The 25,341-nt window shown below is 38.1% G+C and overlaps 1 protein-coding gene across 10 annotated transcripts in view; it reads right to left on the minus strand.

Annotated features, from left to right (window-relative positions):
• Positions 1-25,341, minus strand: part of CYRIB (CYFIP related Rac1 interactor B) — a 147,819-nt gene that overhangs the window by 39,810 nt on the left and 82,668 nt on the right. For 7 of the 10 annotated variants that reach the window (XM_025265495.2, XM_025265498.2, XM_025265497.2 and 4 more), the window contains one exon: positions 11,486-11,525. In XM_025265495.2, the coding sequence (XP_025121280.2) occupies positions 11,486-11,525 (40 nt within the window). Of the gene's footprint in view, positions 1-11,255; positions 11,275-11,485; positions 11,526-25,341 lie in introns of all 10 variants that reach the window. The other 3 variants (XM_044928829.1, XM_025265503.2, XM_025265502.2) reach the window with 1 other exon arrangement.

The raw sequence follows: 25,341 nt of genomic DNA on the forward strand, positions 1-25,341 counted from the left end.
CTCCTTCCTCAAACATTTTCTTCATGTGACATTTAGGGTAATACATTCACCTGAGTTTCCTTCTTGCTTTACGGCTATTCTTCTTCTATACACTCCTCTTTGGCATACATGCAGCTATTTCTCCCATCTTAATACAAAGCAAAGACTCATCTGGATACCATCTCCTGCCCCAGCTCCCACTCTATTCCCAGCTTCTATGTGCAGGAAAATTCCTTAAGAAGATCTGCCTACACTCAATGTCTTTTATTTCTCTGTTAAGTCCACTCCAACCTCGCTTTCTGCCCAATCCTGTACCAGCAAAATTGCTCTGGCAAGGTCATCAAGTAACACCCACTGATAATTCCAATGATCAGCTCTCAAGTCCACAGCTTATTTCACCTGTCAGGAGCATCTGACATAGCTGACACTCATCCCCTCCTTAATACACTTTCACCATTAGCTTAAAGGATGCCCCATCTCACCTCCTTCACTGCTCAGCAGCCTGCTTCTTGCCACCATCACCTCCTGCGGGAATGCCTTTAAAAGCCTCATAACTGCTTCTACCTTTGCCTCCTGCTACAATCTCTGAGGCAAAGCAATCTTTCAAAAATACAAATGGACATCTCTACTCCACTCAAAAACATGCAATGGCTTACTCCTACACTCAGAATAAAATCCAAACTCCTTACCAGGTCGTACAAAACATGACATGATTTTTCCCTGATTCACTCCAGCCTCACCTCCCATCACTCTCCACAGCAGCCTGCTGCAGTTTCTCTAACACAGCAAGACTTCTCTTTCCTTGGAGTCTCTGAACTTGCTTTGCCCTGGCCTGGGATGCTCTGCCCACAGACCTTTCTTTAAGTGATAAGCTACTGCACTTCCTGCAGTCGTCGCTTCAATTAGACCCCCTCAGAGAGTGCTTCCTTCACCAATCTTTCCATCATACCTCTTCTCTCTTTCTCCTCTCTGTCCCCTTCCCAAATTGATGGTTAGCACCATCTAACACATCCTCATTCCTTTGAGTATCTGTTTAGTCTGTCTTCAACTGCAAGGAGAACTCTAAGGAGACAGGAGTTTTGCTTTGTATACTATTCTATCCCCCTGAAGAAGGCAATGGCACCCCACTCCAGTACTTTTGCCTAGAAAATCCCATGGACAGCGGAGCCTGGTAGGCTGCAGTCCATGGGGTCGTGAAGAGTTGGACACGACTGAGCGACTTCACTTTCACTTTTCACTTTCATGCAATGGAGAAGGAAATGGCAACCCACTCCAGTGTTCTTGCCTGGAGAATCCCAGGGACGGGGGAGCCTGGTGGGCTGCCGTCTATGGGGTCGCACATAGTCGGACACGACTGAAGCGACTTAGCAGCAGCAGCAGCAGCTATCCCCCATATCTAGAATAAAGCCTGGGATGTTGCAGGTAGTAATAAATATTTATTGAATAACTGCATGATTAAAAATACACGAAGAACTTCCCCGGTGGTACAGTGGATGAGAATCCGCCTGCCAAGGCAGGGGGACACGGGTTCAATCCCAGATCTGGGAAGATCCCATGTGCTGAGAAGCAACTAAGTCCGGGAGCCACACCTGCTGAAGGCCGTGCCTAGAGCCTGTGCTCCATAACAAGAGAGGCCACCGCAGCTGGGACAAAGAGTGCCCCTGCTCTCTGCAACCAGAGCTGCGAGCAGCAATGACACAGTGCAGTGGTTTTGGCGGGGGGTGGGCAAGAAATTAAAATGTGTCTGTAAAATTATAGGAGTATTCCAAAGAGGAGAAAACAAATACCAAAATAAACACTGACAACTGAAAACTCTTGAGTTGAAAAAAGAAAAAAAAAAAAAAAGACCTGAGAATTTAGGAAAAGCTTACTCCCTTCTCAGTCAAATACTATGAACATCAAGAAAATTACAGTTTGCCAAGATAACTTACAAAGACCCTAATATCCTCCCACAGCCATAAATATGGCTCCACAATACAAATAAGGAGACTGGCCAATATCAGAATTCTGATCTTTGTAAACCTGAACTTTACTCATAACATTAAGCAGTAATAAGCTTTAAGGTATGGGTTTAAATGTTAATTTCCTTTAGACTATATATCCTCCAAAGAAACTCCTATTTGGGAATTCTTCACATCTTCTGATAAAAAATTAAAATCAGAGTGTTAATTGTGCCCCCTCAAAATTTTACGAAGACAAATTTCAAAATCAAGCCAATATCCATTATCATCTTCAACTCAATAAATGAATAAAGAACACAAAGAAATATGAAGTGTTAGAGAAAAAGGAGATACTGAAAAAATAGTTCATTCTTTCTAACAAAACTTAAAAACAATCGATTTCATAAGAACGCTTTGATATCATCCCATTTCTTTTAATTTATGGTGACTAAAAATGCGTAAATGTGAAAAAAATTTGTCAAAATGATCACTAGAGACTACCATTTTTAGTGTTAAAGACAAATTTCTTCTATTTACCCAAGCTCGGAATTCTAGGCAAAAAGGTCTTCTTTTGCCTAGGATTACATATTATCATACAATATTCCTGAACTATATTCTGTTGCATATAAAATTTTACTTAATATTAAATACGCTATTTCTTGATCTTACAGCTATTCAGACCTCTGAAAATCTTTAAAATCAACAAAATGGTGGGTGTGGAATTCAGCTATGCTTCTGCTTTACTTGTCTACCAAGAAATTTTTGATTCTCATATAAGCTGTACCATGACTCTGAAGCAGTATTAAATGGATGGAAAATGAGTAATGAAAAACATGACACCATGCCCAGTAACAATGGTGCACACATGAAGGCCAGGAATGACTCGAGAGTCACAAGCTTACATTTTGTTCACACTCTTCAGTTGTGTATTCAGAAACTATTACACAATGTAATGCAGCACACTGTAGCTCGTACAAGCAAAAAATAATAAATCCCTTTAACAATTCTCCTTCCAAAGACAAACTACCAGAGACACAAGAGAGGCTGGAATCGCTTTGTGACTATATTCAACCAAGTAGTTATTACATGTTTAAAAGTCTGCCTTACTGTAAAAAGTATCAATACTGTACTCTGCAGATAATTAACAACACCTTCAGCAAAAAAAAAAAAAATTAATGACTTCCAACTGCTGGAGCCTGTTGGAAATAACCAAATTCACGTGCTCTAAGAGAGTAATTACAGAAATGACACACACTGAAAAAAGCCTTCGATCAGTCTACTACACAGATAATGTTGCAATCTGATGAATAAAAAAGAGAAAGGCAGGTAGAAATTCATAGAGCTTTGCTATCTTGAAAGCCATTACCTAACTGCAGTGCAATATTTCTAGGTCTAAGGTTTAAGGATAAAAACATTTCTCAAGAGATTACACAAAGCAGCAAGTACAGGCTAAAAGAGTAGAAACTTGAAAATAATTCAAGTGATATCAACAATCTCACTTGCCATGCTTGCTTCTGAAATAATTAATTTCAGACACCATCTTCTTCAAACACTGCACAAAGTTCTGTTTGTAGACATGCTTCTAGACTGCATCACCACCACCATTTGAAAGCAAAGCCAATTTAATATTGCAGATGAACAGGAGAAGTGACTCCAGGAGTAAGCTAGCAGCTGGCAATAGTACAAGAATAAAAAATTTTCAATAGGTCAAACTTTTAAATCTATTACAATTAATAACATTATAATAATTCTGATGAATTTTCAGATTTATTCATCTATCTCAGAAATTTATTCTACAATGATTTTCAGCTTTGGCCTTAGGTGAATATTGAAAAGTGAAAGTGTCAGCCGCTCAGTCATGTTCGACTCTTTGCAACACCATGGACTGTAGCTCGCCAGGCTCCTCTATCCATGGAATTCTCCAGGCAAGAACACTGGAGTGGGTAACCACTCCCTTCTCTAGGGATCTTCCCAATAATGATATTCACTTTTGCGCTTAGCTGAATATTAATTATTCGCCAAATGTATATTCAGCATGGTGGTGGTTTAGTCGCTAAGTCGTGTCCAACTCTTGGCAATCCTGTGGACTGTAGCCTGCCAGGCTCCTCTGTCCATGGGATTCTCCAGGCAAGAATACTGGAGTGGGTTGCCATTTCCTTCTCCAGGGGATCTTCCCGACCCAGGAATTGAATCCGGGTCTCCTGCATTGCAGGCAGATGATTTACCAACTAAGCTATGAGGAAAGCCAAAGGAAATACTCGATACAGGACAGGGTTCATATTCAATAAATATCTAATGAATTAACTTAATGACTGTAAACAGGTGAGTCCAATGATATTTCTTTAAAGGATCAGTTAGGTACACAGTAGTTTAAAGGAGAGGTATAATCATAATTCCTTCTTAGCTTCTGATATAGCTGCAATTCACACTAGGAACACAGCAGTTAATGGTATTAAACACACTAGTTTTATGTAAGAAGGTGAAAATCTCCAATAGGTGAGCAACAGTATGCTGCTGCTGCTAAGTCGCTTCAGTTGTGTCCAACTCTGTGCGACCCCCAGAGACGGCAGCCCACCAGGCTTCCCCATCCCTGGGACTCTCCAGCAAGAACACTGGAGTGGGTTGTCACTTCCTTCTCCAATGCATGAAAGTGAAAAGTGAAAGTGAAGCCGCCCAGTCATGCCCGACCCCTAGCGACCCCACGGACTGCAGACCACCAGGCTCCTCCGTCCATGGGAGGTTGCCATTGACTTCTCTGAGCAACAGTATAATGGAGAGAAATAACCAACTCAAGCAAGTCTGCCAATAAAATATCTGCAATAATTAACATGATGTTGCTCTGTCTGCTCTCCTGATGGCACTGCAAATGTAAATCACACACTCACCTTCCTGTTCCTATTTCTCCCCTGTCCTCCCCGCCTTCTTGCCAACAAGAGAAGCTGCTCAACAGAATCATTCTGACACGATGACAATGAGAGTGACAAATACCTGCTCGTTACATGGTACTACCAAGACTTCCCTTCTGCTCCTGACCTTGCTGTTTTCTGATCTTTTTTGTGATAAACGTGCTTAAGCAGAACCTGAACTCCCAGGACTGCAAGTCTCTCCCTATGTCTGGTTCCACTAAACTTGCAAAATAAGGAGACTCCTCATTCTCTCTGTGATTCTAGATTCATAGAACCTTTCCCCCTCCCACCTGAACCCTTAGAGCATGAGCTATCCAAGAACAAAAATTCGGAGAGGAAGCATGAAACTGCTGTTACTGTCGTCCTTAACGCAACAGGGATAAGCAAGTGCTGAGGAGTCAGAGGTGGACTGTGACGGTTATTCACCTATTTCTCACTCCCCACGCCAATCTTTCTATAATCTGCTTTGTGATGTAGGGACAAGGAAGCTGTAAAGTTCACATCTTAGACTACTTTGTCAGCTGAATGCTCAGTATATTGTCTGGGGGAGCCATGAAAAAAAAAACTGGAAGGTGGGAAGAAAGAAGGTTCTTCTTTCTGTTTTTCAAGTTCTGTTAACAATTCCTGTGAGTAAAAGGCAGCTGTGGTTCCAAGTTCTAGTTTCTGTGGCACTCCTGGCAGCAGGGAAAGGCCTGGCCGCCCCCTTCAGAGGCCTAAGCATCCAGTCTTCCTCCTTCAAGCATCTAAATTCTTCCTAATCCACCTCTTGCCTTTTGCTTTAGAAGTGATGGCTACTTCCTGTGGGTACCATTAATATCTAAATTACTTCATCTGATATAACACATATATACTTGGTCTTTATCACCAGTTCCTTACACAGAGCTCCTAAATACCTTGACTTTCCGGGGTGGCAAGAGCCTCTTTTGTTTTTGTAGCTGACTCTTGGCAAGCCTCTAGTTAGCTTCAAGATGGGGACTGGTTGCCACGAAGACCAAGGCATAACCAGAGAGCTGCAACTTTCAGCCCCAACTCCTGACCTCGTGGCATTCAGGCCAGAGCAGCCCACCTCCACATGCCCTTAGCCACTCCACTCTACTGAAGTCCGGGTTGATGTTGAATCAGAGAGCGCCTTGGATGTTAGGTTGAGGAATTTTGTTCTTTGCAATGAATATATTCTCTATTCTCTGTAAAGGAAGGGTCATGGGTGGCATTAAACATTTTTTAATTGTAAAAAAAGAATTGAGTTTGATCAACAGCCAATGACTTATCATCAGTCAGGCTTGTGTAATGAAGCTTCCAGGCTGGTAAATGCAGCTACCCACTGGAAGAGTGGGACAGCCCAACTCCACAGGGACAGAAACGTCTGTGCTCAGGATACTTCCAGACCTCTCACCTTATGAACCTCTTCACCTGGGCTGTTCATTTGTATCCTTTATAAAATCCTTTATAATAAACTGAAACAAGTAAAGTGTTCCCCTGAGTTCTATGAGTCATTGATCAAAGAAGATCGCTAAATGTGAGGAGGGAGCTGTGGGAAGCCTTGATTCATGGGGGCTGGTGAGAGGCAGAGGAGGCCAAGGACTTGCGCCTGGCATCTGGAGTGGGGGACAGTCTCACGGGACGGAGCCCTTAACCTGTGAGGTGTACACTCACTGCACACAGTTAATGTCAGAATCAAAAGGAAGTGCAGGACACCTAGATGGTGTCTGGAGAGTTGGGGAACTGGTGGGTGTGAGGGAGAAACTCCACACATCTGGTGTCAGAGGTGGTGTTGGAAAACAGTCCAGAATTGGTGACAGAAGTGTTGTACGTAAAAAACACAGACCCCAGCATCATTTTGCTTGGGCTTCCAACACTTGTGTAAATAAATCCATATATTAAATTTCCTGTTTTAAAATACTTAGCAAGGTTTCTGCCCTCCTGGTTGAAATCTGACTTATACAGAGGAGCTCAAAGAGAATAATTAATTCTTAATTATTATTATTATTACCAATACTGTCTAATCTAGCCTCGCCATGTAGTGTAGCTCCCAATAAGGTGACACTGATTCTCCTTACTCTGAAAAATATAAAGACTGAGAAGCAGGATCTTAGGTGTTTCTGGGTGCCCAGCTACAGTATCATTATAGTAGTACTAAAATCTCACAAGCACATGTCAAGATCAATATATTTTATTAGTCTAGCAATTACATGGAGTTAAGTTACTGGCCTTAAAGAAATGTGACATAAAGAATGGAACGAAAATTGGGGGATTTTGATTTCTAGTTCTGACGCTATCACAAAATATGTGACTTTACATGAGTCAGTTTACTACTCAGACTGGACCTCTCACATTTCTTCTGGCTGTGATTCTACACATGGTTCGATACACCTTTCCTAATGCTGACATCTAGTGGATACACTTAAATTTAGCATTTAAAAATGAATAATCTTAGTTAAGCTATTTTAAGTAAAAGACTCACTAGGATGCCTGGTTATGTGCAATAAGTACAATAAATTAGGAGACCAATATTGTTCCTTAACTGAAAGTGAACCATGATAAAATAATATTACATCAGATTGTCCTGGCATCTTTGAATTTGATTCAGAGATTACGGGTACTCTTCCATATACCCACCCATTAAAAATTACACCACTATGCAAATTAGCTGCCTGAGTTACAAATTTAGAAGCAAGTAAAGAAATGCTTCCTGCTCAAGTGTCCTGCATTCAGGGACAGACACAGGACATGACAAAGGCTAGTACAAATTTCTAAGGTAAGTGACTTAGGAGTGTTTAAGATAGTGTATGATGGAAACATGAAAAAAAAAATCCTGAAACTCAAAATTACCTGTTTTATAAGGATTTACTATGAAGGTTTCTCTTTCAAAACTATGACCACTGAACATAAACAGTATTCCGAATTAACTTTCTTAAAACCTACCAGTATTTTGAAATCATGAAAAAATTATATATATCAATACCTGTATGTGGTAAAAATACATATATTAAAATGCAAGGGAATGATAAACACAATTAGGATACTGGTTATCTCTGGGAAGGCACAGGGCCATAGGATTGGGAAACTTCAAAGGTTTAGGAAATACTCTAGTCCCTCAATGGCTAGTAGAGTCATGGGATTCTTTTTAAGCTTTTAAATTCCTAAATAAACTCTAGCCTCTGGCAAACATTCTATTATATAGTCACTACTCAATAAACAGTTGAATTAATGAATGAATTAAAATTCAAGTGAAAAAAGCTTGTTCATCCAAGAAGAGCATATCTAAACCAAGGGCATCCGTAAAAGGTGCAGCTTTAGGTCAAATGAAACAAACTGCAACTTTACAAAGTAGGCGGTAAGCTTATGGAATGTGCTACCTACAAAGGAATAATTCAACTATAAGTTGAATTAAATCCACAAAAGCTGAGAAACTCAATTAAGGAAAAGGCTAACAGGCAAAGGTTTATTGCTAGCACGTTAAAGCTGGTCTAGACAGCAATGATATTTTCCCACAACACTTTATCACTACTGAACAAATATTCATTGGTATTTCTCATGTTCTTATGCATTACAGTGAGAGCCAAAATTCTTAAAATCTTGATCCTAAAACCTTACATTTATCCTCAGAAAAATCGCCTTTTAACATATCTTGGCAGGGAGGTTAAGGGCTACAGAGACGTTCTCGTCCACTACATATACACATTCTGCCTCATTCTCCAAGAATGAGAGCCCCTGATTTCTCTCCCAGCCACCAAACTACAGCAGAAAGGGCAAGGAACTCGGGCCTCACTCCCAGCTAAGGAGGTCTCAAGGTGGTGAAAAGGAGGAAATACGAACCCACCATCATTCTTTTTCCTCACAGACTTCAGAGCAGGAAGGAGAGGGGGAAAACAGGAGACCTCCAAGCTCAAAGAAATCTGCCAGTATTTGACATACACAAATAAGAATTTCTAGTTATTACATTATGACTGTAATGGTTAAGAGGCTCTTAAAAACTGTCCTTCAGGGACTTCTCTGGTGGTCCAGTGGTTAAGACTCAATGCTGCCACTGCAGGGGGCACAGGTTCAATTCCTGGTTGGGGAACTAAGATCTTGAATGCCACAAAGCACAGCTAAAAAAAATTTTTTAATTAAAAAAAAATTTGTCCACTTTCCCTCATAATTTGAATTAAAAAATAAAGTATTCTCTGAAGAAAGAATTCCATTTTCTTGGTGGGGGCGGGGGGGGAGGACTGTGGTTTCTTCTTCTGTTTTTTGGCTGCACCATGTAGCACATGGGATCTTAATTCCCCCACCAGGGATCAAATTTTTGCCCCCTGCACTTGAAGCACTCTTTCTATCCACTGGACCGCCAGGGACATCCCTGTGGTTTCTCCATAATGTTAACAGTCACCATGAGGAGTGAAAGATACCAGACAGAAAGGCTTAATATCCAATCATCGACGAATAAGAAAATCTTCGACCAGGAAGGGACCATCCACACTAGCCTTGGACTGATTTTAAGCTTCCAAAGCAGTGAGAAATAAATTTCTGTTGTTTATGAACCTAGTTGGTGGTCCTTTGTTAAAGCAGCCCAAACTAAGACATGCACTAAAATGGAAGACTCAAGGTTGACCATCTAACCTTAGTAAGAATGTATTCTACAACGTCTGTTTATGCCAAGTTGTAATCGAGTCTCTGCTTAAATACTTTATTCTGCATGAGTAGCACATCCAAAGAGGAAGTCATTCTGTTTTCAAATGACACCTTTCTAGACTTGAGTCAATTTTTAAAAACTTTTTTAGAAACTTTGGCCAATAATCAAATGACACACAATCTGACATGAACCCCACTCTCAACCACCACACAAAACTTGCATGAAGCTGAAACTTGTTAATTTCTCCTCCTTGGTCCCAGTTTTCACCGGCCTCCTAGAACCAAACTAACCAAACAATCCCTGTGCTGCTTGACAGTGCAGCTTTTAAGAACATCTTTACAATATGGTATCGCAGTCAGATTACAATGATAAATAGAATCAAAGGACCAGAACCAAAAAAAAAAAGCCCCACAAATGTTCTATTCAAAACAAGCAACTGGAAGACACTTGGTGACATTTTACAAGTCTTGACCTTTTTTTGTGCTTCCATAACACAAGCATCAGAGCACTTACTATTTGCATCCTCCCTATGACAATCATGACATTTCTTGTGTTAAACTTTAAGTATCTCAAACTGATCCGTCATTTTTTACATGTTTATTTCATGTTCCTTGAACTAGAATGTGTGTTCTTTGAAGGCAGGATCTCTCCAAGGTTTAACTCATCTTCTACTCCCTTTTCTACAGACTATGTTACTATTTCTGTGATTACTGATTAGCAAATAGAAAGTTTTTTCAAAGCTATTTCTGTTAGGATATTTCTTAAGGAATGGATGTGTAACGCTACTTCTTTAAGATTAGTTATACAGACATAAGAAACTACCCTTACTCAAACATGATGGACAAAGAAAGGTCTAATGGATTTTTCAGTAATAGGAATTCTTTACCTGAAGTTCAGAGAGAGAATTTGGTGATCTGTGAACCTGAATGGGAAACTTCTTACTAACCTTTATGTGAAATTTAGCAATTCCTTATAGGATTATAGGCAACAAGCCACAGTAGGATTAGAAATATCTATTGAATGTGTCATTGATAAAAATCACAGGTATTTTCATATTACAATTACTGCAAATTCATCATATTCAAAATTACAGTACTTAATAGAATTGTCACTAAAGCTTATTCTCTAATGTGAGAAACATATATAATGATCAAAAATCTGTCTTTTTAATATCTGTTAACTGTATTTCAATAATAACTGGTTTCTTTTTTAATTCTATGCATTTTACTTCATGAAATCATGGATCATTATTAGAATTCATGAAACAACAACAAAATAAAAGGGAGGTAACTCCTGCCCTATAACAGAGAGTGTAGGTGAGGTGATTACAATTCCAAAGAATGACCATAACTGTCATAATCATATCCATTTTAATAAAATGACAGGCAAGTTTTGAAATATAAATACCTGCTTATGATTAGAAAAAACACAGAAAGGGACTTTAAGCTGATCATTTTCACTTAGACAACACAAAGTATATCTATAGAAAAATTAACTTTCAAATACCTATTAACTTGTTATAATTAAAACAATCAAGGATTGTAAACGTAAGGCACTGAGGACCCTTTAACAGTGACTATTTACTGCTGTTGTTGCATTCTTTACTTTTACAATTTTATAAAAGGACCAAAATCCATTATAGGTAGAATTCTTATTTAAGAAAATATGTAAAAATGTCTTTCCTTCTAGCTAGCTTCAAAATATACACATACATTTTATTTCTAATTACTAGAACTATGGCTTAGAGTTTTCCTATTCAACTATACTGGTGATAGCTAAAATGACTTAGAAAGGAATTCAAGGAAAAACACATACCTCTCCTATTGAAAGGAAGCTGTAAAAAAAAAGTTCCAATTAATCTACATTACTTCCCATTCTAAGCCAGAAACTAAACAATATAGGGTATTTCCTACAGACATTTTTAGCAGTTCAATAATATGCACAGAACATTTTCCTTAAATTATGTTTAGCAGATATCATTTTTCATTTAAACCATAACTTTTCACCTGTATTTGAATAATCATTTCCCCCAAAGACATATTTACCTTCAGCCAGTGCTGGTGATTCTGTTCGTGTCCCTCTTATCTGTTTAAAGAAAGGAAAAAGGAAAACAGTCTAAAACATTATTATAATTTACAACAAAGTTTAATTGTATTAAAACTAACTTTAACCACAAATTTCATCAATGCTATCACGTATCACATGCATAAGCCATATCTTTCCCCTCTTGGGTTAACTCAACAACCATTTATGGAGGACTTACTAAGGCGTTATCTTAAGCCCTGAGACGCATCAGTAAGTGATATACCCTAGTTGTCACCATCAAGATATTCAAAGACAAACAGGTGTACCAAGTACTCAGTTCTCATCATAGCTTATGAAGGAGGAGGTAACAAGAGAAAAAAAATAAAGAAATTCTTTATTCAGATGACAAGAGAAAAAACTAGCAATTCCTCTTTATTGTAAAAGTATCAAAAGAGGCATGTTTGTATATTCTTGTCACAGTTTAGGTTCAGTTTCAATGTATTAGAAAATCAGTTTTACTACAAGTACTAAGATCCTTATATTTCATGACAATAATGCCAGAAGCACATCTGGCAAAACTCACTCAACCACAAAGTCCTCTCGAGGACTGGTTTTACTATTTCAAAGCTTTATTAAATAATGTTAGGTGAAATAAAGCTTGCAGAATGACTTTAATTTTGTAACTAAGAACAACTATAGCCATATGACTAGCTGAATTCCCACAGAATGAGGGGAAACATTTGACTAATGTAACTAGTAACTTTAATGAAAAATTTCTTTCCCTATTTATCTGGTATAACCCAAGAGTCTAAGATTAACAAATGTAACAAAACTTTCTATGTATAAAAGACCGGTAACACCCTGAGGGAGGAATAGTGCACAGTTTTCCAAGTGATATGTGATCTGACACACTCTTCCCAAGGTGGACATGTGGAGCTATCTCTGATAGAGTAAAAAAAAAAAAAAAATTATACATATATAGGAACCAAAAGATGAACAGGAGATTGGCAACCTTAGGGTCCACTGAATTAAAAGTTCTGATTCTAGGGGAGAAGGGAAGGCACATCGGTCAGGAGATGCAGGAAGAATTCTGAAGCAATAACCAACAGGAGAATAATGGGGGAGGGTCCTGTAAACTGACCCCTAATCATGAGGAGTTATGGCAGCTTCTATACTAGAGGCAGCAGACAGAGAACCGTGGGATGGGACTGAGGCGGCACCACCCACTGACAACTGCAAATGGACAGCTATAGCAACCACAGCCCAGAAAGGATAAAGTAACCACAGGCACTGATCCCTGGGGGAAGAAAGTCTGGGTCACTCCACCAGGAAAATGCCTCAGCCTGTTGAAGGGTGCTGGCTGAAGGTGAGGACAATCTAAAATTAGTAGCTGACTGAACTAATGAACATTATTCCACTAACCCTTCTGTCATAAGTCTAATGTAAAAACTGTGGTCAGCCACCATCTTGAAAGCTTCGTAACAGGTGGAACTAAATTGCAAGCACTTAATGGTGGGTTGTACAGGACACCCGCATGCCCTGCCTCTCCTTTTTACTCCAGCTAAGGCGCCTCCCCTTAGCTGCTTCCTGCACTCGTGGGGCTCACTTCCTGCTCAGAGGCTTTGCAATAAGAGACGCCTACAGGAACTCTTAGGCCATCCTGAGTTACAATGAACCTGGAAGTATGAAGGTGTTAATACCAAGAGCCTAGGCAATCACTGGCCATTGGGGAGATGAAGTTTGGTAGACAAACACCCTCTTCCTCCCACCAATAGGCGTACTCTTCATATCTTCTCAGGGGACTTCAAGATAAAGCCCAAATGCTCACAAAACTGACCAGGTCAATAATACTCCCTTAGATTGACTTTCCTTTTCTGTTTCACTTGCCCCAGTTCTCCAACTTCCGTTTCTTGTTAACACTTCCCCCAAGAAATCACCTGTCTGAAGAGGCCCTGTCTTGGGCTCTGCTTTAGGAGGTGGAAATAGGTCTAGACACTTGTCCTTCAGGACACCACACCTCCTTTCCTTTCTGTCCCACCTCACTGGATGCTCCCTCTTCATCTCCTGTGCTGAACTCCTCTGAAATCCCTGAACCCGGACGTGTCCCGGTGACCTCATCCTATCTCATAACTTTCTGAATCTAAATTTAGCAAAATCTAAAACTTGCTCAAATTTATTTATCCAGTCCAGACACTTTTCTCCATCTCTGCACTTTCATAGCATTGCCTACTCAGTATCTCCACTAGGATGTTTTAACAGATGGCTCAAACTTAACATGTTCAAAACGGAACTCCTCATCTCACTCCCCACGCCTGACCTACCCGTAGTCTCCCCCATCAATTGATGACACTTCTATCCTTACAGTTGCTCAGTTAAAAACCTTGGATTTCTCTGCAATTATTCTTTCTCATATATCCCTTTTCAACTAAAACTCTCACTACCTAAAATCTTCATGCTTTCTCTTCTACCTCCTATTTACTCACTGTTGAAGGCTGAGCTGCATTAACAGTATTAGATCTACTATTACTTCTGTATTCAAGAGCCTCCAGAACAGGTGGTGCAAAGTGAGATGCTGAGATCATGTCGGAAGTGCTAGCTGGGGCTTCGTCTATAGAGTGCCACAGTTACTAACATGTCAGCTAAAAATGCAAGTGATCCACTACTAGGTACTCATGTAAAACCATTTTGAGATGTTATGAAGTAATTGAGTAAGTTTTGGAAACATTCAGTAGGCCAAAATAAAGAGTCTGAGGGCTGTATTTGGTTGATGAACCATCAGTTTGCAACTTCTGCTTCAGAAGTTTGTATTGTTTCTAATTGCTGCTATACTACTAATCCTTAATCTGTTGTTATATTTTCCTTGATCAGATAGGAGATGAATGGGAGCTACTTATGTTCAAAGCCTAACCACTCTGATTTTCCTCACAAGCTCCTTATGGATCAATGCTACTACAAATGGAATGAATAAACACATTTTTGCTTTTCCTGCCAAAGGAAAACTCCTTCCCTAAGACCCATTGCAGCCACCCAGAAATAAAACAAGCGGCTTGGCTGGCCACTTGCATAAACCACAGAAGAAAAACCAGTGCCACTTACATAACACCGTGGGGGGAAAGCTCTATTGATTGTTTAATTCTTAATAAATCAAGAAATAATAAAACACCTGTAATTGTTTTCACCCTTTGAAATCAAACGTCAAGTCATAAGTAGTGAATATTAGATAATATGTAAATTAGACAATCCAGCATCTTATATCTATAAACCTAGAGGTTCTTCAAGTAAGTGTTAAAATTTCTTTGCCTCCAACAAAACATAAAATAGAAGAGTTATGGCTTCAGAGCATTGTCAGCCACATTTACAGCTTTGCAGTATTTCAAATGATGGTACATATATCTAACTGCATTAATAAATGGTGTTGAAATAATCCCATGGAAAAGTCCAACCTTTTCCACTTAGGTTGCAGTTCTCCTCCACTTGGGTATATGATAAAACCTAACTGAATTCAATTTTTTTAAGTTCCCCTTAACATACACAGAGCAATTTAAAAAGCTCTCTTAGAAAAGAGCACTTGAAATAAAGGGCCTACTCATTATACTCACAGATCAGACAATATTACAAAAAAGTGCTGCTGCTGCTGCTAAGTCACTTCAGTCGTGTCCGACTCTGTGCGACCCCATAGACGGCAGCCCACTAGGCTCCTCTGTCCCTGGGATTCTCCAGGCAAGAATACTGGAGTGGGTTGCCATTTCCTTCTCCAATGCATGAAAGTGAAAAGTGAAAGTGAAGTTGCTCAGTCAGGCCGGACTCTTAGCAACCCCATGGACTGGAGCCTACCAGGCTCCTCCGTCCATGGGAATTTCCAGGCAAGAGAACTGGAGTGGGGTGCCATTGCCTTCTCCAACAAAAAAGTGCATTATTACATAATTCCAACAAATATTTGATAAGTTTTAAATCTGAGAACTGGACAAGGTATTCTGTGTCTATTTGAGAAAAAGGAAACATGCAACTCTATAAAAATTTTTTGAGAGACAGAAGAACAGATGAGATGGATCCATCCTACTCATCAGAAATTAAAATGTTTAGGCCCTGGGATAGATATACAGTGAGGAGAAGAGGCCAGAAATTAGAATAGGTCCAACTGTATATACATGTTGAAAAAAGATAAAACCCAACACCAAATATTTATCACAAAGTCTGTTTATGTATATACCACTAAAAGAGATACCCTAGGAGATATTATGATGAAAAAGACTGTGCACTCTAAAAATGTCTAGTCTTAGCACAGCAATTAAAATATTTAAGGTGAAAACAAGTACCATGAAAAATAGCTGCACAGAGTGCTGCAGCAATCACGGAATTCCAGCTCGGAGTAGAGCCTGGAAATCAGGTATTAAGAAAGATTTTATGAAGCTATGGAACTCTGGTAGCTGAAGCAGATTTTTGGAAAATGAATACAATCTGGACAAGAAGGAAAAGGTAGAAGGTACAAAGGGAACATTCCATGTGAGGAATGTATAATCATCACAGGGCAATGAAGAAAGAAAACTTTAATAAATCGTGATGAAGTAATTCCACACTAAACTTAGATACAACCTTCTCAGCCCACGTAGACTAGACAGAGAAGAGTTTAACCTCTTTAAGGACAAGGCACTGCTGCATACACTAGTGTGGCTGTGCAGCCTGAGCGCTGGCGTCAGACGTGCCGCCAGTGCTGCCGTGCGCTCATACACCAGGCTGCCGCTGCTCCTCAGCGTGGCGAGAAGACCCTGATCCCTAAACCCACCCACGATCCAAGAGTGACGTTTCTGTGCTGTGCCTGACATACAGATGTGGCCCCTCTCTGCAGAGGACAATCTGAAGAATTATCCTGGCTATACCCAACACAAATCTTTCTTGATATAAGTTAAAATTTTTTATGATATGTAGAGGTCTTGATACCTAATGCCAAATTGCTTTCCAAAGATAGGTCTCAATCTATAATGCCATCAGAACCATGCATCCTGGACATGAACTTCATTGTTTAAAAAGTAGAAGGTGTGCACTGCGGTGTTTCTGCACATACACATACAACATGGTGCCTTCTTTCACAGTGTTTTTACTGAACCACTAAATCATGTTGACTCTCTTTACTCTGTATTTGTAAAACTAGTCCTTTCTCATTTTTCTATCAAAGTCTTACTTATTTTTAAGAGGATCACTGTCACTTTTGAACTCCTAGATCAGACACTGTATATAAATGCATATGATAAAGTTAGACACTATCTTCAAAAACGATCTACTAGGCTGCCATTTCATAAGCACTTACTGTGTTTGAGACGCACTGTGCATGATTTATTTCACTGAAGACTAACAATCTAATCAGATTAAAATTATTAGCCTCTTTTCCTTGATGAGGCTTTAAAGGGTGAAGTAGCTTGCCCAGAGTCACATGAGAGGGAGAGGGGAAGGGAGGCAGGGAATGAGTGGGAAAATCATTTTTCAGGAAACTGCACAAGTAGTAACAGTTATAATATTCCTCTGTTTAACTGTGCCTTTCTGTAAAGTAAATATTGTGTTGGCCAACAAGTTCATTCAAGTTTTCCTGTAACATCGTATGGAAAAACCTGAACAAACTTTTTGGGCAACCCAATGTTACTTTCCCATTAACATCCTCTGTAAAATTACAATTCCTTACAGAATAAACCACAGCAGCATAACTGGAAAGCCTGAGGCAGTAGCTTCATAAAGATGATCACTAGGCTTTGGGAATGTTGTCCAGAACCTTCTTACTGATCTCCTGGCTGCTGTCATCACCAAGTCCTGATTACTGGACTTCCTACAATGGGATTTCTCTAAGACCTAAACTCAGGTATGTTTTGGAAAACACAGCAATAAACATACTGTAAGATGCATTTATGGACAACAGATACTGTGATCATGCCAACCTAAAGATTCTACAGGCTTAAGAACATTCTGTAAAACAAATACATAACCTATTTTGCAATTGCAAAAACTCAAATTCTTTAAAATAAATGTTTGTTTCAAAGAAAAGATATGAATTTTTAGTGTGGTTCATTTAATCTACTTCATATATCCAAAATCCATTATAAAATTTACACATATGATTAAATTTTAAAGGAATTATAAATAAGAGTGATAATACAGGCAAAATAGAAAATTACAATTCTATATATAAAGAAAATACCATTTTCCCCATGGCCAATTTTGGAAAAGATCAAATAAATATCTACTCATTTAATTACACATCCTCCTAAGACTATACAGGCTCCAAAATAATCAGTCATTGTGTTAGCACTGAAATGACCATCCCTTCCAGCTTCTTCCAGCTCCACCCCTCTCACTACCACCCCTCTTTCCACTCCTAGCCCTACTCTGAACTAAAAAGTTAAAAAAAAAAAATTGGCTCATCTCAGAAAAGCAAAGTTGGGTCAGAAAACCTAGAACTGCTTTTCACCACGTTAACAGATGTAAGCAAAAAGGACTGACGTATGATCAGGTCAAAGATGCAGAAAGAGCTTTTCATGAAGCAGTATTTGTGATTTAAGGGGGAAAAAAACCTTAGCAAAATAAGAACAGAAAGAATAAAAGATATCTACCCTTACCAAAGCCTATAATAAATAGTCCTTAATGAAGAACTGTTAAAACACTCCTTTTAGAATCAAAATGAGACAAACATGTCCACGATCAATACTTCTACTCAACACTGTATGCCAACTTTATAAGTTAAGAGAAAGAGATTAAAGGTTAAAAAAATTTTAAGGAAAAAACAATTCATGAGTTTGGCAAGGTAACAATATTTTTATCAACATGAAAATCTCAACTGCATTTCTATTTTCCAGTAAAAAGAACAAAAGAGAATTTTCCCCACAGACACAATTCACAATAGCAAAAAGCAATCAGTAACTAGGAATAAACCTAACAAAAGCTTTGTAATTTCTGCATGGAAAACAATCATAAAACTTTAAGAAAGCCATAAATAAATGTAAAGACATCACGTTCATAAATAAGAAGACAATACTGTAAGAAATGTCAATCCTCTCTAAAATCCACATTAATATTCAATGCATTTCCAACCCAAATCCCCAAAGTATTCTTTTATAAAACTTAATACGTTCATGCTAAACTTTACATAAAAAAGCAAAAATCAAAAAAAGGTCAAAATGCTCAAGGACTCAAAACAAGACAACCTGCTCAGACATCAAGATATAAAATGAAACAACAGTAATTAAGACAGAATGAAATTAAACAAAGACAAACTGGCAAATGAAAGTACAGTCGAAAAGCAGAATGCACAATCCAGGAATACATACAGACCTTTATGAAGAGGAAGCAATCCTGAGGGACTGTACTGCAGATCACTGGGGAGAGATCGCTGCATAAATGGAGCTAGGGTAATTGACTGTTCATGAAGAAAGTAAAATCCCTATCCTATACGACACATAAATCAATTCTCATGGGATTAAAGACTTTAATTTGAAAGGCAAAAACTCAAACTTTAGAAGAAAACACAAAAGTGGTTCTTTATAATCCCAAGATAGGGAAGGAGAGCTCAATTTAGATAAAATATTAAAAGTATTAACCACAAATGAAAAGACTGATAAATTTTATTATATTAGCATCAAAAACTTCTGCTTATTGACACTTTTAAGAAACTGAATATACAAACCACTAAGCTACAGAAAGCTATTGATGACATATATAAAAGAGAAAGGATCAGTATCTAATATGTAAAGAACTGCTCAACTCATAAGAGCAAGACAAAGAAATCAATGAAACAACGGACCACAGTCATCAAGAGGCATTTCAATAAAAAGAAATACAAAAGTTGAATCCTCAGTCTTGACATTTACAAGCTAAAACCACATAAAATACCATTTTACATCCATTTGATTAGTAAAAAGAGCTTTAACAAGTGTTGACAAAAGTGTTTATCAACAGGTACTCTCAGATACCCAGAATGTGGGATTCTCAATTGATAATCACTTTAGGTGATAATTAAGTGATTGTCAATTACTTTAAGAAATATTTGGCATTATCTTGTTAAAGTGAACAATCCTACTCTCAGGTATATACCTAAAGAAACTCTTGTATACCGATGCCAGGAGAAATGTACAAGCATGCTCAGAGAAGCACTATTTGTTACAAAGGAAAAAAAATAACAAAACATTGGAAACCTACATGTTCAATGACAGGAAAATGAATATACTGTGGCTTTTTCACACAATGAAAATTTACAGAGCAGTACAAAAGAGCTACAGTCATCCAGAAGGACATGGGTGAATTTCAGGAACGATGAACTCAACGTAAGTCTTATAATGATTTTTACACAGCTCAAAAACGGCACAATTAAAATACATATTATTTAAAGATACCGACAATTGTGATTTTTTTTTTTAAGCTATAAAAGTGATAAACACATAATTCAGGAAAAGTATTTTCCTTTAGGGGGCAGCAGGGAGACTGTATAGGGAAGGAACAAAGCTGCTTCCTCTATCTTCATCAGTGGTGACTTCATGAACTTTCACTTTATACATTAACAATTTATAACATTTATCTTTCACATATGAAGTGTTGAAGCACAACGTAAGATGGTTCAGGTAAAATGATTCTGTGAATTCTTAATCTGCATGTCACGCTTACGGTGACAGGAAACAAGCATGTTTTCTCCTATCAGTGTTAAAACAACAAATCTACACGCAAAGCGCAAAGGTGAATGGCACAATTTACTACTCTTTCAGGAACCTGTTCCACTTTCAAAATAACAGAAGTTTTTGAGATAAGTCTTGCCTCCTTCTAAGGTGTTTACAGTAAAAATCCCTCTTTTCTCCATCAAGAATAATCAGAATCAGAAGTTGTTAAATTCAGAAAAATTCTTCAGATAGATATAATATATATGCACATTCATCAGCTAATCCTGTTATGAAGACCAAGACACGTTCTTTGAATACAGGTCATTTCTAGAGTACTGAACAAGATTTCCAGCATAGCCTACTGAGATTTTTCAAGCTCTCTGTGGTGAAGGACAGCTGTTTCATTTTTAAATTTTCCACCCATCATGGTTGAAAGGGAAAAAACCCAGAATACTAACATGCTAGAGTTAAAAAAACAAACAAACAAAAACAGAATACTAAAAAAAAGAAAAAATATTAAAGTTTTTAAAAGATTTACAAAATACAAATCCCAATTTTCTGCAGATTGGCAACAGTTTTTGAACTAGTGTTGGTTTACAAAATATAACATATAAAGCATGAACTTTGTAGCCAGACTGTCAGCCTTAGGTCCAGACAAGTTAAATCTCTCTCTGACTCTGTTCAATCTGTAGAGGGGATAACAAACAGTAATACCTACTTCAATGAGTTATTGTGAGGAGTAAATGAATATATGCTTAGCACTTAAAACAGTCCCTGACATACAAGTAACCTATAAGTAAGTGTAAGCTGATGCTGTTGCTGTTATTGTATAAACCATACCCACAAATAGATGTTTTCTAAAACATCTGGTTGTCTCTTCAAAATGTAATGAGAAATGAAGACAATGAAAACAGAACGTTTTATATTTTTAGTTCCATAATTTTGTATCCATCTTTTACATCATTATTAGTGCCCGATCACAACACTTCTCTCACAGCCGATCAGTGGTTGGTCACTGTGAAGGTCTGCTATCCAGGTCACACATAGACTGCAAAGCAGAGCTGTGTTTCCTCCTTGTCTCCCAGGGACAAACCCATGTGACACTTCACAAACATGGACAGCCAAACAAGAGAACTTGCCAACAAAGATAAAATTACAGTAAAGTAACAGAAGTGATAATGTCGGAAGTCAAATTCTAATAGAACATAAGTGCAGTTATAGAAAAAAATAGCTGACTGCAAGAATGCTGACACTTGTCGCCATTAAGGAGACTAACTATGTAGTCAGAGGAACTCTGTGGAGACAAACTTATCAACAAGAGAGTAAGGAAAGTGGTCATCAAGAAAAGGACAAAGATGTCCAACAGGAAGTGATGCCAGCAAAAAAATTCTCATTGAAAGAACTCACAGGTGTGGAAGCTGACCCAGACCTACAAGTATGACAATTTGGCCAAGGCATAAAAACGATACTCCATATTGTAAGCTATACCACAAGGGGGAGGGAAGGCATGTGATTTCACACTTTCAGTTACAGCAAATATTATAGATCTAACCCATATAAAAACACATAAATATCACAAGGGCTAACCTATATTAGCAAAAGAAAATGGTCTTTCGGAAGCAAAGAACACAACGTCCATCCACTCATGTCCCTTTCTACAACTGGCTGTTCACCGAGTACCTCTGAAAACCACACTTCACAGTAACAGAATCAGAGACAAGTCCACCATTGGAAAATCCAAAGTCCCAAGGCTATGTCCACTTCTTAATTTTCTCTAGCCATTTTTCCTACTGCTGGAAATATACAACATAAGCAATGTTTAGAAGCAATATCCCCAAAGTGCCACATATTGAGATGATGCTCTACAAAATTATGTACTTAGGTGCAGTGTGTTCTCAAACTTCTGGGTCTGAACTGCAATACCACAAATTTCAAAATACACTGAGTTATACTGAGTCATCTATGCAATTTTTAAAAAAAAAAAAAAGCTTTATTCCATACACTGCTGCTGCTGCTAAGTCGCTTCAGTCGTGTCCGACTCTGTGCGACCCCAGAGACGGCAGCCCACCAGGCTCCCCTGTCCCTGGGATTCTCCAGGCAAGAACACTGGAGTGGGTTGCCATTTCCTTCTCCATACACTAGAATGAAAAAAAAAAAAAAAAAACGATCTATGTAAAATAAAACTAGGAACCACTAATAAAATCAAATGTACACAACTCACTCTTAAAATTGCTTAATCCTTACATAACATTAAAAATTAAGTGAAGTAACTGGCAAATTCTGGCTGTTGTAAAAGGCAATTTGTGTTGCTTACAAACATAAGCCAGTGTTACAAACATAAGCCAGTGCGCCATTCAGTGTGGGCTGCCGCAGCACGCCATGAACCAAGCCAGCACTAAAGACCTGATCATGCTGGGCCTGTGAGCTCCAGCGAGGTCTGTGCCTGAGATGTCACACTGTGCTCTCCTAATTCCAGAGAGTTCTATGACCAAAACAAACATTTAATCATCTTCCTGACAAAAATACAGATCCACATGTAAGGTAATTTGACAGAAAGAAAACCTCAACTTTTAAACTTGATGCAAGAATCTTAAATCTCCGAAAGTTTCAATTTCTTCATCTATAGAAAGGACTATAATATGTATTCATAAAATTGAGCGACCCAGAAATAAAGTTCGAGGGGCAACTTATTCCACCGTCTGGCTCTTTTCCCATGGCTTAACCTGTCACGTTAGGCCAAGAGCACTCCCTCCACAGAGATGCTGTCACTGCCGTTCTTGTAGTTTTCAAGGCCCAAAGAGTTTAAGCAGCACCAGAGGTTAGAGAGTTTCTGTTTGTCAGTTCAACACGTGTCCCCAGCCAGGCTTGAGATACAAAGAAATAAGCCAATCTTTATCCCCAAAGAGGCTAATGACTTCCTGTGGAAATGATACTTGCATATGTAAAAAGTAACAAGTCCTAAACAATTCTGTCCATACTAGATCACTGTTACAGATCACAATTATAATAGAAATTTAGAGAAAATTCCGCAATACTCTTTTTTCATGGGCCCCATAACACATCATAGCACTAGTCACAATGCCTGGCTCTTTTCCAGGACTGCAAGCCTGTTCACTGTTATTGTGTCTCCTGCACTAAGCGTAATGCCTGACACACTGTAGTCTCCAATGTGTATATGCTGGCTGAGTGAGTGTTTGAATTAAGCAAACAACATGATAAATGATTTAAGGGTACCAGAGTAAATGTGGCTTATTTAGAGTTATGGCCTCATAAGATTGGCCGTTCTGCCAAAAAGATTTCTTTAGAAAAATAAGAGATAAGGAGAGGTCATTAAAAAAAAAAAAAAAAGTAATGGGCTAACTAGTAAAATTTAGAAAAATGTGTTATTTCCCCTATTTAAATTAATAAAAAAGACTTTAAATAAAATACTCTCAAGAGGGCACCATGGTTTTATAGATAATGGTTCTTCCAAGCTAACAAAATAATTCAATTGCAGCAAGCAAATAACCACTGAGAAGATATACTGTATACCTGATACATAATATCACTTCACAACTAACTGTTTAAGCAATCATCAAACAGTAGATTTTTTCAAAATCATTTAAAAATGCTTTGTCACACAATCTTCTTTAAAAAATAATGCTAACGTGTTTAGTAACGGCAATTTGACAACAACTAGAAAAGGACTTCCAACACCAGATGTCACCTGCAAGGCAGAGTATAAAATACTGAGTAATGTAAGACCTGTCCTCAAGAAGCTTACAGTCTGAGAAGACAGATAAATAAATTACGATCATACAGTGCAATCAAGCACAATGCTCGAGTTCTGTGGATAAGATAATGTAGGAAAACACATGAAGAAGTAATTGAATTATGCCTAGAGGACAGTGTTAGAGAAAGCTAGAAGAGTGATGACCTCTGATTTTGCCTTTTATGTTTAAAAACACCACCACCACTAACAACTTCCAAAGATATTTTTTAGATAGTTTAAATTAAGTAAAACATTTTTACAGGATTTCTTTGAGCATACCCATTAACCTAGAAAAGGAGAATATTCTTTCCTCCTAAAAGAGTCATTTTATTTTTTTTTAAATATTTATTTAATTGGAGACTAATTACTTTACAATATTGTAGTGGTTTTCGCCATACTCCAACATGAATCCACCATGGGTGTACATGTGTCCCCCATCCTGAACCCCCCTCCCACCTCCCTCCCCATCCAATCCCTCAGGGTCATCCCAGTGCACCAGCCCTGAGCACCCTGTCTCATGCATCGAACCTGAACTGGCGATCTATTTCACATATGATAATATACATGTTTCAATGCTATTCTCTCAAATCATCCCACCCTCACCTTCTCCCACAGAGTCCAAAAGACTGTTCTATACATCTGTGTCTAAAAGAGGCATTTTAAATGCTATCCACCTGATTCCTAACAAGGGACAGAGAAAAGATTAATGCAAAAGTCCTTAAGAAAAACCTCTGTTAAACTGAGACTGAGGCAACATCAAGAATCCCACAGAACAATAGATAAGATTTTTCAGTCACACTAAATAACAAAAACCACGCAAATTTCTTTCAACAATTATTATCCCATTTGCTATGCATGTTTAAACTTTGTCTTTTATTTCCACTTATTGGAGAGTTTAGTTAATTTCAGATATTGACTATTCAAGTCTGAACTTACAACCGGGGGAAACATATCAAAAAAGGACACATACCTTTTATTGTAATTATTTCACAATATATGGAAATCAAATCATCATGGCGTATGCTTTAAACTTACACAGTGATTAAACTTACACAGTGATGTATGACAATTATTCCTCAATAAAACTGGAATAAACAAAGAATAAGGGGAAAAAAATGTACTATTCTAAAAATTAGTCTTTAATGACCAAAGTGTGTGTGTGTTAAAGCTTTACGTTTAAAACACTGTCCAAACATGCTACACATCCTAAAATTGATTTTTTTCTGTGTCTATCGTCTCTTTAAAAAAAAAAAAAAAACCTTACATATCTTAACAGCTTTTCTCTTAGCAATGAAAGTAGCCATATGTTATCTAATGGATTTAACAGATACAAAACATCAATACACACAAATACAAAAGCATCACATCATACAGTTTAATTTCTCAAAACAGCTGGTAATTTCTTAATGGAATTCTGTTTTTCCTCACTTCAAGAGGCTTTGCAGAGATATATAAGTGGAAAATAATCAGTATTTCCACATTTTGGCATACACAG

The sequence above is a fragment of the Bubalus bubalis genome, chromosome 15 (genome assembly GCF_019923935.1).
Source record: "Bubalus bubalis isolate 160015118507 breed Murrah chromosome 15, NDDB_SH_1, whole genome shotgun sequence".
In the NCBI taxonomy this organism is placed as follows: domain Eukaryota; kingdom Metazoa; phylum Chordata; class Mammalia; order Artiodactyla; family Bovidae; genus Bubalus; species Bubalus bubalis.